The sequence below is a fragment of the Colletotrichum jinshuiense genome, chromosome 7, assembly GCF_051148585.1.
Source record: "Colletotrichum jinshuiense chromosome 7, complete sequence".
NCBI lineage: Eukaryota > Fungi > Ascomycota > Sordariomycetes > Glomerellales > Glomerellaceae > Colletotrichum > Colletotrichum jinshuiense.
The window spans coordinates 4,114,133-4,128,277 of record NC_139314.1 but is presented as its reverse complement, the minus strand read 5'-3'; the positions used below and the strand labels follow the sequence as shown (position 1 = coordinate 4,128,277).

Sequence of the window (14,145 nt, the reverse complement as noted above, 5' to 3'; positions counted from 1 at the left end):
CCATTCACCCGTCAGTAGCGACGTACCCGTTGCTGTTTGTTCTTACCGGGGAAAAAGGTGACCCCGGCCATGAAGCGAGAGCTAGCCATGTAGCTAGGCATGTTCTTCACCGTGAAGTTGCCATAGAGTCCAACGTTTGGCTCTACCTGGCGGCGAAAAGCCAGCGCTGTGGTGGCCGGCAGGCCCCAAACCGAGTAGCCCTTGGTCATGCTTTCCCTCACGCAGTTGCGCAGTATGGTGGTGAAGCGCTCCGCAGTGGGCGTGTTCTCGATGCCCATCTCCTTGAAGAAATGCGGGAAGTTGTCAATGTCGTGCAGGCGGCGGACCTCGGTGGACAAAAAGAGAGCCGCGCCTGCGGGAGGCGCGCCGTGGCGATCGAAGAGCTCGTCCCGGATCTGCACCAGTGTCTTGTCACTAGACGGTCTGGCTATGCGACGGAAAAGCTCGGAGAACATGAGCAGCCGGTACGATGTGCGGCTGGCTTCGAAGGTCTTCTTCAGGCGGTAGCCTGAGACTCTGTCCGGCTCGAGGTAGCTCAGCTCCGGCATGTTTGAGCCCTTCTTGTCGAGCATCCAGACCACATTTCGCGTGATGGCCTCGGTGATGATGGCTTTCCTCAGCTTTTCCGTGATCTCGACGTCGCTGATGAGCAGGTAGACAAGGAGGTGCCCAAGATTCGGGCATGCTGCCTTGGAGGTTGTCCCGTTCATGAAATGCCGAATCTTGCTGTTGGCTTCGGTGACAAGTTGGGCATCCTCGGTCGCGAGGCAGAGCAGGAGATGGAAAAGGTGAAAGTAAGACTCCATTGCTTTCTCTGACGCGTGACGCAATGTGCTTTTCCGTCCACCTCCGGCGTTATCGGCGTGCCTGAACGATGATCTGGAGGATGACGTACGTGCCTCAACCTGGTTGAGTCGCACAACAATGTCGTTCATGAAGGCAGCAAGAACATCCATAGCAGAGATTCTCGTGTTCGGGGGTGACACAGCAAAGGCAAGGCGGCGCAAAGAAGACACGGCGTCTTCCTTTACCAGCCTCCAGTGGCGGTGTGAAAGAGGCAGCGGCAGCCAATGCTGGAAGCGGATGTTGTGGACAGAGAGGCGGATCGACAGGTCTCGGAATGCCTCCAGAGAGAGGAGGTCAAACTCGGACTCCAAGGAGCGTTTGCCACTGGGTACCAAGACTCCCACGCCGAGCTTCGTGTGTCGGAAATTTGTTTTAGTAACGAAGCATTGAAGCTCCCGCAGCCGGATGACATCGTGTCTGAGGACAATGTCGGCAACCTTCGGCAAAGCCTGAGAGAAAGCGACGAGATCCTCAAAGTCAAGCTTCTCGAGTGTCAGTAACAGGAGCTCGTCCGGCAAAGTCGCGAGGATGCACCCCTCCTGCTCCTCTGCGCTAATCGATGCGGCTTTAGGTGCTGACGACTCGGCTTTCTGGGCATGCCTTCGAGCCTTCCTAGACTCTGCCTTCGTCTTGGCCCCATCAAAGCCACAATCCGAACACGAGAATGTTTGGCTGCATTTCAGGCTCCTTTCTCGAAACCACTTGAGGTCCTCGTGGACACCACCGTAAGACTGCTCCACGGACTCGCTGTTGAAGAAGCTCAACATTTGAATAGCAATACCCTTTAGGGTGTACGCCGGCGTATACCCTTCTGAGGTGTTGAGAATTGATGCGCAAATGTAAGAGTTGAAGACGTTGGGGTGGTACATGGCCGTGTTCATCTTGATGGTGGGAGCGAGCAGGGGGTAGTTGTTTCCGAACTCGACGGTGGTGTGGATGGGCATCCATCCCTCGGGCTGCAGAACAAGACATGCTCGGGAGATGTCATCGTCTCTTGTGTGCAAGCTGATACGAGGATATGGCTTCTGCTGAAGCTCGGCAATGTCCTGGAGCAGGCGACGCTGGAGGTGTGCTGCCATGATCAAATGATTCTTGTGTTGGTATCTGATGATGGTTGAAAGCTGTCGATTTGACGAGAACCGTAGCAAGACAAATATTCGACATTAAGTATTCATGAAATACATTGAGGCCGCTTCTTGACCCGCCATGCTTTTTTTTGTTGTGAGTCGATCGGCGAATGCCAATGGTATTGATTTGGCCTCACTCCTGCTGAGGCCTCAATGGCGCAGCCAGGGTCTGTGCAGCTTCACACCCACGATCCTTCCGGCAGGGTCCTGGAAAAGACGCTGGTTTTGCTTCATTTGTCACATGGAAATATTTGAGACAAAGGAATTAAGATTTCTCTGGACTATCCAGGTTGCCGGAAATAGGTACTACTTACCTGCGCAGCACAGCATTCAAGACGTTTGCCCTTCAATGCATTAGCAGCTGCGGTTCGCTGCCAAGGGAACCTCTCCTCAATGAGGTGGCACCGGAGAAATACTTGATGTTTGGATAATTGGGGGAAAAGACGCAACCATGAATTAGAGGTCATCTGCAGCGGTGCTGACGATGCATACAGACACTTCCGACATCATGGGGTGTACCTTTTTTTTTTGGCCAAAGTCCCGGCTCTCCGACCACCCAGCGTAAACCTCGACCACTGCTTCTTTTTCAGCATCCGCCGTGTTTCTCTGGTATGGCAAGAGCGATATAAATGGGCATAAGATAGGCGCAGGCATCACCAGGTGAGGATTAGCATAGTGAATGCGGTTTATAAAGGGGCGTCTTGAGAGGAAATTCTGACCCCTTCCTGTTCCGTCCCCGACCAATCCTGAGCTCATCTATGGTATCTTGATAACGAACAAAGCAAACGCTCACTCTTTCAATGTATAGAATGCCCGTTCGCGACCTCAGGGGTTTCCGCTAAACTCCCAAATCAATGCGGATGTCGGTGAGATCATGTCGCCAACCGAAGCCAAAGAAAACCCAAAGGCAGATGATCACCGCTACCCCAACGCCGCGATTATGCAAAGTGTACTAATGCCCTCGTCGAACCACCTCAGCCCCGAGCAGGCGCTTGCTGCTTCATCTGTATCCTCCGGACGTTCATAAACGTAGACTTGGCCTCGAAATTTTCCGTCTTGGGGTTCCAGAAGCCCCAAACGTCGATGACGACGAAGCCTTTGGGCAACTCACATTCGACGAAGCCTGAGACGAGGATGCAGCCACGAGGGGGATGAGGTCTCGTGGGTTTCCATGACTGAGCCAATTTTTTCCGGAACTCCCTGGCTGGTCCGTCTGTGATCTGCTTCATGCCCTCGATGTGGGATATAGCTGTATCCCTGACAAAGTTGGTCTTCCCGCCGGCCTCAGGCTCGTCCGTCTGCCTGGCATCCGTCGTCTTGCTAATGTTATGGGAGGCGTTCTCCGCCGGTGTACCATCCGTAGTCTGTCTGTTGGCTGACGGTAGAGGCCCCTCCGTTTTTGTTTGCTGCATGCTGCCACCTTGTGCAGGCGAAAATGGCTGTACCGGCTTGCCTGTTTCGAAGCCAAGTGCTCGGGATACGTCCATGAAATGTTGCGTCACCAATGCGGACGTGAAAGCCCACGAGGAGACGGCCATAGCTTCTGGCCAGAGAATCTTTTGCAGCCTTTTGACGGTCAACGAGTCGACAGGCTGGGTCGACCAGTACAATCCGTCGCCTTGCAAGAGCAAGCTACAGCGGCGTGTTAGTTCATTTCCAGCAACAAGGTGTAAATTGAATGGGAAAGTCATACCCAGAAGAGTAGAATTCTGGCGGAGGGCGGTAAGGAAAGTCGATGTCCAGCCAGTATCTCCGAAGGTTAACCACGTTGCCACACCTGGCTGTGATAGCCGGATGCTTTTCCACCGTCTTCTTCACCCAGTAGGCCAGGTCATCTATTAAGAGCAGTCAGCAAAGAATCGCATGGCCTGTGTGAGCTGTAGGTTGTGGGCTGAATGCTTACTGCGTATGCGTTGCTGAGTGTCCCTTTCCTTGCTGATCTTGACGAATTGTCGCCACTCCGGGTCGCTGCCTTTGTATGGTGGCTGAATGACTGATTTGGTCGTGAAGGGGAATGGGATGAACCATGGCTCTGCCTCCTCCTCCATCTCTTCATCTATCGCTTTCTTCTCGGCGGCCGAAAGGCTCTCGTACTCTCGGTCTACATGTCGGAAGAAGGGGTTCAGGACGGTCGACCAGTACATGTGCCAGCAAGCAAGCGAGATGCCTGCTCCGAGGAGGAATGTCCTTTCCACACCGTCAGCAGGAGAAGCAACCCGGAACCACGGGATATTATAGCTTACTTGGCCCTAAACCTGGGTTTTGTGATCTTGACTCTCTGGACGACGACAGTCTGCTGGCCGGCAACCCTGGGCGCAAGTGCGCGAGCAGCGACAGTGCTCGCGCCGGGTCGGAATATCCGCCACATGGTCGAGGATGAAAGGCACGCCTAGCGCTGGCGGCCGCGCGAGGGGGACGAGAGTGAAGATAGGCTGCGATGCTGCTGGGATGGGCCGATGGCGGACGTTTAAACTCGAAGTGGTTGTTTCGATGACTGATGGAGATGGAAGAGGGCGGGCGGCGGAGGCGGGACGGACAGCGTCGAGAAGGCAACCATGGAGAGGCGAAGCAACGATCTGGGAGAGAATGGAAACAAAAATGCAGCAGTACAGCTGAACTAAAAGGCCACGCCGTTGCCGCAGTGTATGTAGCTCCTTTGGTAACGCGATGCGAGCCTTTAGGACCCTGTTAACGTGGGTTCGGCGGTGGACTGCGCTGCGCTGCTGCTCCTCTCGGTTTCCGGCCGACGACGTTCTAGATGCGTGTCGCCGCACAGTGTTGTCTGGCCCCCCCTACGTTGCCTTCCCGCTAATTACCTGGGTGCATATGGCCCCTGGACGCCGCCTGGTGCATGGTGCTGCGGGACAGTGTGGATGACTGCCGTGCACGGGGGCTTTCGCAAGCTGAGTGCTGCGCTGCCGGAAAAGCACTTTTGCCGGTCCCCGCCAGCGGGACACGGGGGCCCAGTTTGGGACGTGCAGCACCAGCAGCCGTGTGAGCTTGACATACTCGACGCAGCTTGGAGAGAGCAGCAACAGCCTCATCACGTCCTCCCCCCACACAACGCCATCACCGAATTCATCGCCGAGCTTCATCCAGGCCAGCCGATATCATGAAGCTCTCTGTGGGGCTTGCGACAGCCCTGGCCGGCGTCGCGACCGCGCTTTCCTCCGACCAGCCCGCTGACGTATATCTTCTGCAATCGAAGCAGCCCTCGAGCTCCGATATCCCATCATTACCACGAGAGATTGCCCGCCTTATCTTGCTCCAGCGTCTGTCCCCCGAGGGCCAGCGTGCATCATGGGACCTCCCTGAGCACATCACCAACGAGAAGGCTGTCGAGTACCTGAACGAGTTCGGCAAGGCACCTCAGGCCCTCTTCAGCAATGCCGCCTCGATGAACCCGTCTCAGCTCGTCGTCATGCTCGAAGGCATCACTGCGGATGATGCCAAGACGCTCCAGAAGTCCCTCGCCGGTACAGGACCGAGCTTCAAGATCGCAAACGCCCCATCGGCTGCGGCTAACGACCTGCTGTTGACCAACGACTTCCCGTCGGTCGGCGTCGCCCAGAAGGGCTGTACCTTCGAAAAGGCCATCAACCCCTTTGCGGAGCAGTGCTGGAGTGGCAAGGCCTCTGTCGTCAGATATGATACGAAGAAGGTAAAGCCTTACCCTGTAAACATTGCTGTATTTTGTCAGATGCTAACTCTCCCTTCCAGGACTCGTCTGTCCTCGTGTCTCTCGCCGAGCACGCTTCAATCCTGAAGCAGCTCGCCGCCAACGGTGAGATGGAAACGGTTATCGTTGCCCTGCCCGAGTCGTCTCGCAATTCCCAGGTCCGCCACTGGTCGTCTAAGCCCGATGAGCTGCGACGGCGTCAAGCGGAGGAGGTCATGACTGAAACCGATGACCTCGATCAGCCCGCACCTACGACTCCCGTCGAAAACACCGCCCCATTCATTGGCAACATTCAGAGAGGCTATCTGCCGTCCTGCTTCACATCTCAAAATGCTTGCGTCACTGCTACCGGCAACTGCTCGGGACACGGCGAGTGCCTCAACAAGTATACGAGATCTGACGGCCAGGCCAGTGGCACATGCTTCGCTTGCCACTGTTCGCTTACCAAGTCACCGACTTCTAACGCCACGATTCAATGGGGTGGCCGGTCTTGCGGCAAGGTCGACGTTAGCGTTCCCTTCTGGCTTTTTGTCGGCACCGGCATCGCTCTGGTCGGTACTCTTACCTTCGTTATCGGCCTGCTATTTAGCATCGGCGAGGAGAAGCTGCCCGGTGTCATTGGTGCTGGTGTGTCGAAGACGAAATAGGGTCATCAACGATGATGTCCACAACACAAGGAGGATTTTGATCCAGGTGGAGTGATTGTGCTTATATTGGCAAGTGGTAGTCTGTACCATAGGTGTATTCTCATGCGGCGTTGGCATTGGCAGGACATTTCTCTCTTTATACGGAGAGGTTATTTCTTAGAGAATCGAAAGAATTGAAGCTATGATAACAATTTCTTTTCGGGCCAATCTCCAGGGTATCGAAATTATGAGGTCGCCACGTAGCTCTTTCATGCCTAGCCCAGTTCCTCCAAGTCCGGACGCTCATTCGGCGTTGCTCCCAGGCTTTCAAGGCCTCTCTCGACCTTTAATTCGCTCGCCCCGGCATTTGTGATCTGCCTGGCTGGCGACTGAGTGGCCGACTCAGTCGACGCCCCATTCCCAACGGCGGCAGTGTATTTTTGTCCAGCCTCGTTCAGTAACTGCTGCACCTCATCCTTCCTCGTCAGAATGCCATCCTTCTCCCTCCTCAGCTCCTCCACCCGCTGCTTCTTCTCCCCAAGCTCCAGCTCCATGGCCCGCATCGTAGCCTGCAACCTAGACAGACAATCGGTCAGGTTCGGCAACGGCGTGATCTTTGGCGGGACCTGCAGGAGATGCTCTGTGGGGTTGCGCTCGGGCTTTTGCAAGCCGTCCATGCCGGACCTCGTTTGCGCCGCTTCGAAGGCCGCGCGCCGCTCCGCCTCCGACACATCGGACTCGTCGCCCGAGTCGCCCTCGGCCATCTTGATCTGTTCAGCCATCTCGCGCCTCCGACGCAGCTTCTCCTCCCTCTCGGCCTTCTTGCCCAGCGACAGGCCCCCGTCCTCGACAAAGTCGTCGAACCCCTCGCCCAAATCCTCGTCCTCGGGCACGAGGCGCGTGTCGTTCTTCTTTTTACGTAGCGAGGTGCCACCGTCATCGTTATCGTCGAATGATATGAAGTCACCGTCCTGCTGCTCATGCGCGAGCCTTGCTCGACGTTGTTTTCTCTCTTGGATTTCGCTTTCGGTAAGGATGCTCGTCTGCTGCGGTCGGGACGCGAACTCGTCCGAGTTGACTATCAATGCGCCCTCCAGCTCTGATGAGTCCAGGTCCATCCCGTCCTCATCCTGCATCCGCAGAGAGGTTAAAGCCTGTGGTGTATTGGGCGTCGAGTTTTGTAATTCGCTGAGGTACTCTTTGCTGTACCTCGGGCGGTCCTCGTCCTCATCTCGGAATGAGCGCATCGGTAGCCGGTTCTTGAGGGCGCTGTTCTCGAGGGCCTGGTGGCCGAGGGTGGACTTTTTGGGTGTAGTGTAATCCGTCTTGGCCGCGTCGTCGCCGTCGCCGTCGCCTCCGGCACCGGCACCGCCAAACGAGAGCCTTGAGGATGACTGGCGCTTCTTTTGTTTCAGAGAGCTTGACCGGCTGACGTTGGGACGGATCACCACGGGACCATCGTCGTCTTCCTCATTTGGGACAGGGCCTTTTGGCTTCGCCGAGTCGCTAAGCGCGGCGCCGCCGTTCGATTCCTCGAGCTCATTAAAGTTGATGCTTTTGCGCAGCCCGGATTGGCGAAAGGGCTTTCTCGTGAACTTTACTGCTATCGGTGCAGCGTCTGGCATCCCATTAGCCTTGCGAACGGCATCAGCGCATAGTCTCTGGAAAGGAACTCCAAACTCACCGTCCTTCACGGGCTCCGGGCCAGTGGGCGAGGCCATGCCGGCGTCGTCCTCTTCGTCATCGTGGACTTTGATGACCCTCGCTTTTCGTTTTGGCGTAAAGGAGCTCATCCTGGTACGGCGATTTTGGTTTTGTCGTGTCAGTTGCCTGTGATGTCAGGTACCTGTAGCTCCGAAATTCATGGCGGCCATCACCACGGTTGCGCCGATAAGGCGCTTATCGGCACGTGACCCACCCAATTTTCGATTACGGGAGAGATCCCCTCGGCCAGGCTGCGAGAGAGCTCCGTCGCGTCGCAAAGCTCATTTCGCGACATCATCCAACCGGCACCCACCTGTTGTCCTCCACACACACGAGCAGACAAGATGGCGCCCGCACAGCCCGAGCTGAAGAAGGTACGGAAGCCCCGATTCCCGACGGACATACCAGAGTCTCCAGACTTGTTCGATGTACCACGAAACGGATAGCCAAGATGTGCATGGCCTATCCAACATCGCCGCACCACCACCCCTTCTGTCGACTGTTCTGGAAAGCTAACAGTCATTGCTGCAGTACCTCGACAAGAGACTATTCGTCCAATTGAACGGCAGCCGCAAGGTCATTGGCGTTCTCCGCGGATATGACGTACGTACCGGTGTGGTCTACTGCTATCTGAACGGTGCTAACCTGTCTGTTGCAGGTCTTCCTGAACATTGTCCTGGACGAGGCCGTCGAGGAGAAGGAGGGTGGCGAGAAGGTCCGGATAGGCATGGTGGTACGTATTTGCTACTCTTTACCAACTATACTGTCCCCGGTGCTAACTTGGGCTAGGTCATCCGCGGCAACTCAGTCGTCATGTTGGAGGCTCTCGAAAGAATCGGCGGTGACGATCGCAACCACCAGCGGTAGACGAAGAAAACTGCCCGGCGGCCGGCTTTCACGAGATGTATTGCAGGGTTACACATCGGCGTTATAACGGCAAAAAGATGCTTTTTCGGTTCAAGACAGGACGGGGATGAAATATGCTAGATACCAGCAAAATGTCACAATCAAGACGGGGCCCACACGACGGCGCAGCCGCCCCCGAATCACGGTACCGCCTTATTTATTTTGCAAGGTCAAACCACGCTTTCTCGTCGTACCAGTCCATCTTGCGGCCGCCGAATTTGCGCACCCAGCCCTTGATCCCACCTTTGAGGATGACGGCCTGGACAGCAGCCTCGCCGACCTCGTCAAAGTAGTCTTGTAGCCAGTTCGCAGACCGTGGGCCACGCCCGTTGCTGCTTCCTGGTCGGCTTCAGCAGGGAGCGTCGGGAGCGTTTAGACAGACATTCAAAGGACAGACGGCGGGACTCACCGCAGTAGAATATAACACGCTTGATGCCAGCCTGCTTGCACAGCTGATGTATGATTGGCCTTGTTTGATAAAGGGACTGGGCGGGGAAGTTGATGGAGGTTGCGATGGTGCCGCCCTCGAAATCGTTGCGACGCACATCCACGAGCAGAAAGTCTCGCGGGCTGTCGTTGCCGGCTGCAGCTTGAGCCTCAAGCAATTCCATCACTGCATCTGCCTCAATTTCCGGGGACTTGGCCTTGGGAGCGGGAAAGGCCGCCCACCAAGGCGGGGTTTCAGCTGCTGCTGCGACCTCAGCCATTGCGTGCTTTGCGAGTTCAGCTCTCGGGTGTAGCTCAGCTCTGTCCAATCCGTGTAGAGATTTAGATGCAGCCGTTCCTGGCACTAAGCATTCGCAAAAAGGTTTGGAAGCCGTGTCTAGCTGCGAAGTTGCGGGCGTACAGTTGCGGGCGCAAATTACCCCAGAATCTGGACGAGTAGTGTACAGATCGTGGGAGACGCTGGACCGAGTCGCAGAGCCGCAGAAGCGAGCCAAGCGTTTGTTCAATCTCCAGACTCTCGGCACTCTACAGTTGTGGAGATTCCCGCTCGGGGCCGTTTGTCATTCCAGGGCGCCAATTGGCTGTCAATGATGCCATCATTGCAAACGTCGCTTTTGGGCACTTCACCCTTGCGCTGTCACACTTTAATGTCCTTTAAGAAGTGTTTACTCCCCGAAACTCTAGCACACGTCGAGTTGGTTTCGAGACTTTGCATTTGCCCCCATCACAACTTCAGTTGAAGCAGTGTTTTCTTCCCTTTTTCTCTTTCTTTTTTCCATTTCTTACCTGAACCAACTACCAACCAGCTTCGTTTCCGCCCACATGCCGAGACTAGTCGACGCATCCTTATCTTTCCCGTGCGAATTTCGGTCTGCTATCTCAACCAATTAGTGGAGTTCGGCACTCCCACCGACTAACCTCCCGAGCTGCGGCATTTGTCCTTATCTCAACTCGCTTCAAGCTGCCGTTAGGGGGGCGGGCTGCCGGGTCGTCGTCTTCGAATCCAAAAAGCAAGGCCCATTATTGACTGAAAGTCTTGCCGGCTGGCAATTTTCAAAAGTTTTTATTTTACTTTTATTCCACTCATACCCACAGTTTGTAATCATGAGTTCATGACTTCAAGAGCTGGCCGCAACCGGAGCCGGCTGGACCAGCCCACGGACAATTGTTCGGGGGATACCCACAGAGTTGTGGGTGTCCATTGATTTATCTCTACAGTGTTGGGTATCTTTGCAGTGCTGGGCATCGTATCTCGGCCGTTCAACTTGCTTATGTCAGGCAAAAGGAATATCGCCAAGGGATGCAAGTGTGGTCTCTTGGCTGCTACGTGCGAATAGAAAGCCCTCGCTCGTCTCACGGCATGGGCCGTTGTCAACTCATTCTGATAGACGCCTCTGCCCTGCTGCTACCGCCATCAGTCTACCAGTTGCCACACCGCTGGATGACATCTGTCAAGGCCGTCTATCAGGACTGAGTTGGTTCCTCCATTGCCCTGTTTCCCGGGGGAAGCCGGTCGACTACAATACCATCCCCGGCCATCCCCATCTTTTCCATCCTGCCATGTTCATCGCAAGGGCGCAACAGGGTGTCACAGGGCGCAACCGGCACAGATACGGCAGATGAACAGCTCAACAGCTCCCCGGCCTTGCCCTGTCAGCCTCCACACAATCCTCCAAGTCTCCCCCCCACTACGGCACCTGGAGGCCAAGAGAACGGGGTCGGTTCATCGGATAGGTATATCGCCCCGCCGAACGGGGTAATCGGGCGGGATTGCTTCTTGTCCCTATCTTCCCTCCGCCTGCACTGCGCCGCCTCCACTGATAAGGTCCAACGCCCAATGACTCGGTCTTCTCGACCGACGACGTTTGTACCATGCGTACTCGATGTCAGTCTGACATGGCAACCACATGGTGACGCGGGGGAGTACCATTCGGTTGTCATTTCGCACCTGCTCCTTATGGCATGGCTGCTGCTTCTGGCCAGGACCAAGGGTGCGGGAAAGTCTCTGATGGAGTCTCGCTTACCAGAGCTACCCTTGATGTTGTATCTATTGATGTCGAAGTGAACCGGTCCGACACCGCCAGCCGGTCGTAATCCGATGACCAATATTGTGATGTTCATGGACCGGCTACCGCTGGGACGGTTCGTGCCATGGCCGCCGGCCGAGGCTTACATCGACGTTGATTTGGTGAGAGCCCGGTTGTGACCGGCATATCTTGACTACGTTCAACTCTCTATAAAGAGGTGCGGGCGCATCAGCACGAATAAGAATTACCTTGGAGACTCATCCTCAAGCCAACCTCACCCGGATAACCCTCTAGTCGGCCTTCTTCTCACACAATGGCTCGGTGGCTTCTTTCCTTCGTCGCCGGAAGCGCCCTCGCGGCAGCTTCGGGTCTTCCCATGAAGCTCGAGACAAGAAGCGCAGTCACCTCGCGCGTCTCCAACATTCACATCACTCTTGAAGTGCCTGTTGAGGAAACCGTCACCTTCACATACGGATCGTGCCGCGGCCTCTCTCTCGACGATGCTCACCACACCATCGTCAAGTCCGAGGTGCGCGATTCGCAGCGTCTGGTCTGGGTCCTCCCGGAGGATGCTCGATCAGACGGGTGCATCTCTGCATGGGGTGCATCGGGCACCCTGATGGGCCGCAGTGAGCCCCAGACGCTTCACCACAAGTGGAAGCGCCGGGTTCAGAAGAGATGTAAGTCGCGCCGCAATTATTTGGTGTTGCTCGGCAGGGGACTAATTCAGCGGCAGCCATCCACATGAGCAATGACACTGGCATTGACACTCTCGGAGCCTGGTTCGAGGGCGTCAACCTCCTGAAGGACAAGGAGCCCGCCGCCATCGATGTTGACGCAGCCAAGTCCAAGCAAATCGCCATCGTCGGTGCCGGTATGGCTGGCTTGATGAGCTACCTCGTCCTCTCCCAGGCTGGCATGACCAACATCAGCATCATTGAAGCTGGTCAGCGTCTCGGTGGCCGTGTTCACACCGAGTACCTCAGTGGCGGCCCCTTCGACTACTCCTACCAGGAGATGGGTCCCATGCGGTTCCCGGAGCACTACGTCGACCCCAAGACTAACACAACCTACAACATCTCCGACCACCAGCTCGTCTTCCAGCTCGCCGCTGAGATGAACGAGCTCAACAACCACGACAAGAACTTGAGCGTCGACTTCATCCCCTGGATCCAGAGCAACCAGAACGGTCTCTCCTACAAGAACGGCATCAAGCTCGCCAACGGTCTGCCCCCTACCCTCTCTCAAATCGCTGCCAACTCCTCTCTTGCCATCGCCAGCGTCTACGATGACTCTACCAACGCTCTCTCCGAGGAGCTTGACAAGTACATGCCCGGCAGTGACTTCTCCGTCCGCATGGCGCAGAACATGTTCAAGGCCCATCGCGAGTTTCTCGACTCTGGTCTCCAAGGCCTTGGAGGAGATGTCTGGTCCGAGTACGCCTTCATGGTGAACTACCTGAAGGGTTCCCTCAACTCCACCGATGCACTCGGCAGCTACTCCGCCACCTCTTTCTGGGACACTCTCTACGAGGGCATGTACTTCCAGGCGGCGTCCTACAAGACCATTGATGGCGGCCTCAGCCGTCTCCCCCTGTCGTTCCACCCTCTCGTCGACGACATCACCACCATGGACCGTAAGATCGAGCGCATCCAGTTTGACTCTGACAACTCCCGCGTCAACCTCCAATGGCGCGACTCCTTCAAGAACCAAACCTTCCAGAACGCCTCGTACGACTACGCCCTCCTTGCTGTGCCTTTCTCCATCATCCGCAAGTGGCGCCTCCCCTCGTTGCCCCTGACCATCTCCAACGCTATCAAGGAGTTGCCCTACACCAGTGCCTGCAAGGTCGCCCTCGAGTTCTCGGAGCGCTTCTGGGAGCACTATGAAAACCCCATCGTCGGCGGCTGCAGCACCACCTCCGACATTGCCGGTATTGGTTCCACCTGCTACCCCTCGTACAACATCAACGGCACCGGCCCGGCCACCATGCTGGCCTCGTACATCTCGGGTGACTGGGGACACCGCTGGGCCTCCGTCTCGGAGGAGGAGCACGTCCAGTATGTGCTTGATGCCATGGTTGAGATCCACGGCGAGAACACCCGCGATCTGTACACTGGCAAGTACAACCGCCGCTGCTGGGTTCTGGACCCGCTCGAGAGCGGCAGCTGGGTCAGCCCCGTCGCCGGTCAGCACCAGCTCTACATCCCCGAGTACTTCAAGACGTACGACAACGTGAGTATTTGGCCCACCCTGCAAGAAAGTATTAGTCTAATGTTTGGTGATTAGATGATCTTCATCGGCGAGCACACTTCCTACACGCACGCCTGGATCTCCTCAGCCCTTGACTCGGGCATCCGTGGTGCCGTTCAGCTGCTTCTGGAGCTCGGCCTTGTTGATGAGGCCAAGGCGGCGGTCAACAAGTGGATGGCCAGATGGATCGATATTGTGAGTAAAAACTTCGACCTTGCAGTGCTGCGCCGTAGCTAATATGAATGTTCCAGTGATCCGGTGTAATGATAGGTGTTGATTGAAACTGCTGCGCAAGGAATGATCGGAACATTGCCGAGGGATGGCAGCGAATAATCTTACATAGTGTGACGAATTACGAACATAGAATAAATGACCATCCCATTACAACGCTGGCTCCAAGAACCAACACGCACGCTTGCTCTGGCGTGGACCTGACACATATGAGACAAGGGCCAGAGGACAGAAACCACCAACGGACGCAGGCCCGCGGCGAGGGTGTCCCCATAAAACAAAAGACGACAATCCACATG

General features: G+C 56.0%; 7 protein-coding genes across 7 annotated transcripts; 3 read left to right on the top strand and 4 right to left on the bottom strand.

Moving 5' to 3' along the window:
• Nucleotides 1-11: 11 nt before the first annotated feature.
• On the bottom strand, nt 12-1,925 carry EsH8_VII_001079 (uncharacterized protein; the record flags this gene model as incomplete). The annotated part of the gene is made up of 1 exon (XM_083271212.1): nt 12-1,925. The coding sequence occupies one exon, from the start codon at nt 1,923-1,925 to the stop codon at nt 12-14; it is 1,914 nt and encodes a 637-aa protein (XP_083128769.1).
• A 1,022-nt stretch (nt 1,926-2,947) lies between these two features.
• On the bottom strand, nt 2,948-4,341 carry EsH8_VII_001078 (uncharacterized protein; the record flags this gene model as incomplete). Its single annotated transcript, XM_083271211.1, has 4 exons — nt 2,948-3,605; nt 3,667-3,808; nt 3,877-4,160; nt 4,217-4,341. The coding sequence occupies 4 exons, from the start codon at nt 4,339-4,341 to the stop codon at nt 2,948-2,950; spliced, it is 1,209 nt and encodes a 402-aa protein (XP_083128768.1).
• A 744-nt stretch (nt 4,342-5,085) lies between these two features.
• EsH8_VII_001077 (DUF3844 domain-containing protein) lies at nt 5,086-6,299 on the top strand (the record flags this gene model as incomplete). Its single annotated transcript, XM_083271210.1, has 2 exons — nt 5,086-5,634; nt 5,694-6,299. The coding sequence occupies 2 exons, from the start codon at nt 5,086-5,088 to the stop codon at nt 6,297-6,299; spliced, it is 1,155 nt and encodes a 384-aa protein (XP_083128767.1).
• A 254-nt stretch (nt 6,300-6,553) lies between these two features.
• EsH8_VII_001076 (nineteen complex-related protein 2-domain-containing protein) lies at nt 6,554-8,071 on the bottom strand (the record flags this gene model as incomplete). Its single annotated transcript, XM_083271209.1, has 2 exons — nt 6,554-7,896; nt 7,963-8,071. 2 exons carry the CDS (start codon nt 8,069-8,071, stop codon nt 6,554-6,556), a joined length of 1,452 nt encoding a protein of 483 aa, XP_083128766.1.
• A 255-nt stretch (nt 8,072-8,326) lies between these two features.
• On the top strand, nt 8,327-8,849 carry EsH8_VII_001075 (uncharacterized protein; the record flags this gene model as incomplete). The annotated part of the gene is made up of 4 exons (XM_083271208.1): nt 8,327-8,356; nt 8,514-8,585; nt 8,641-8,715; nt 8,772-8,849. 4 exons carry the CDS (start codon nt 8,327-8,329, stop codon nt 8,847-8,849), a joined length of 255 nt encoding a protein of 84 aa, XP_083128765.1.
• Nucleotides 8,850-9,045: 196 nt separating this feature from the next.
• On the bottom strand, nt 9,046-9,595 carry EsH8_VII_001074 (uncharacterized protein; the record flags this gene model as incomplete). Its single annotated transcript, XM_083271207.1, has 2 exons — nt 9,046-9,227; nt 9,298-9,595. 2 exons carry the CDS (start codon nt 9,593-9,595, stop codon nt 9,046-9,048), a joined length of 480 nt encoding a protein of 159 aa, XP_083128764.1.
• Nucleotides 9,596-11,675: 2,080 nt separating this feature from the next.
• On the top strand, nt 11,676-13,869 carry EsH8_VII_001073 (flavin-containing amine oxidoreductase; the record flags this gene model as incomplete). The annotated part of the gene is made up of 4 exons (XM_083271206.1): nt 11,676-12,042; nt 12,093-13,597; nt 13,652-13,810; nt 13,867-13,869. The coding sequence occupies 4 exons, from the start codon at nt 11,676-11,678 to the stop codon at nt 13,867-13,869; spliced, it is 2,034 nt and encodes a 677-aa protein (XP_083128763.1).
• Nucleotides 13,870-14,145: the final 276 nt, after the last annotated feature.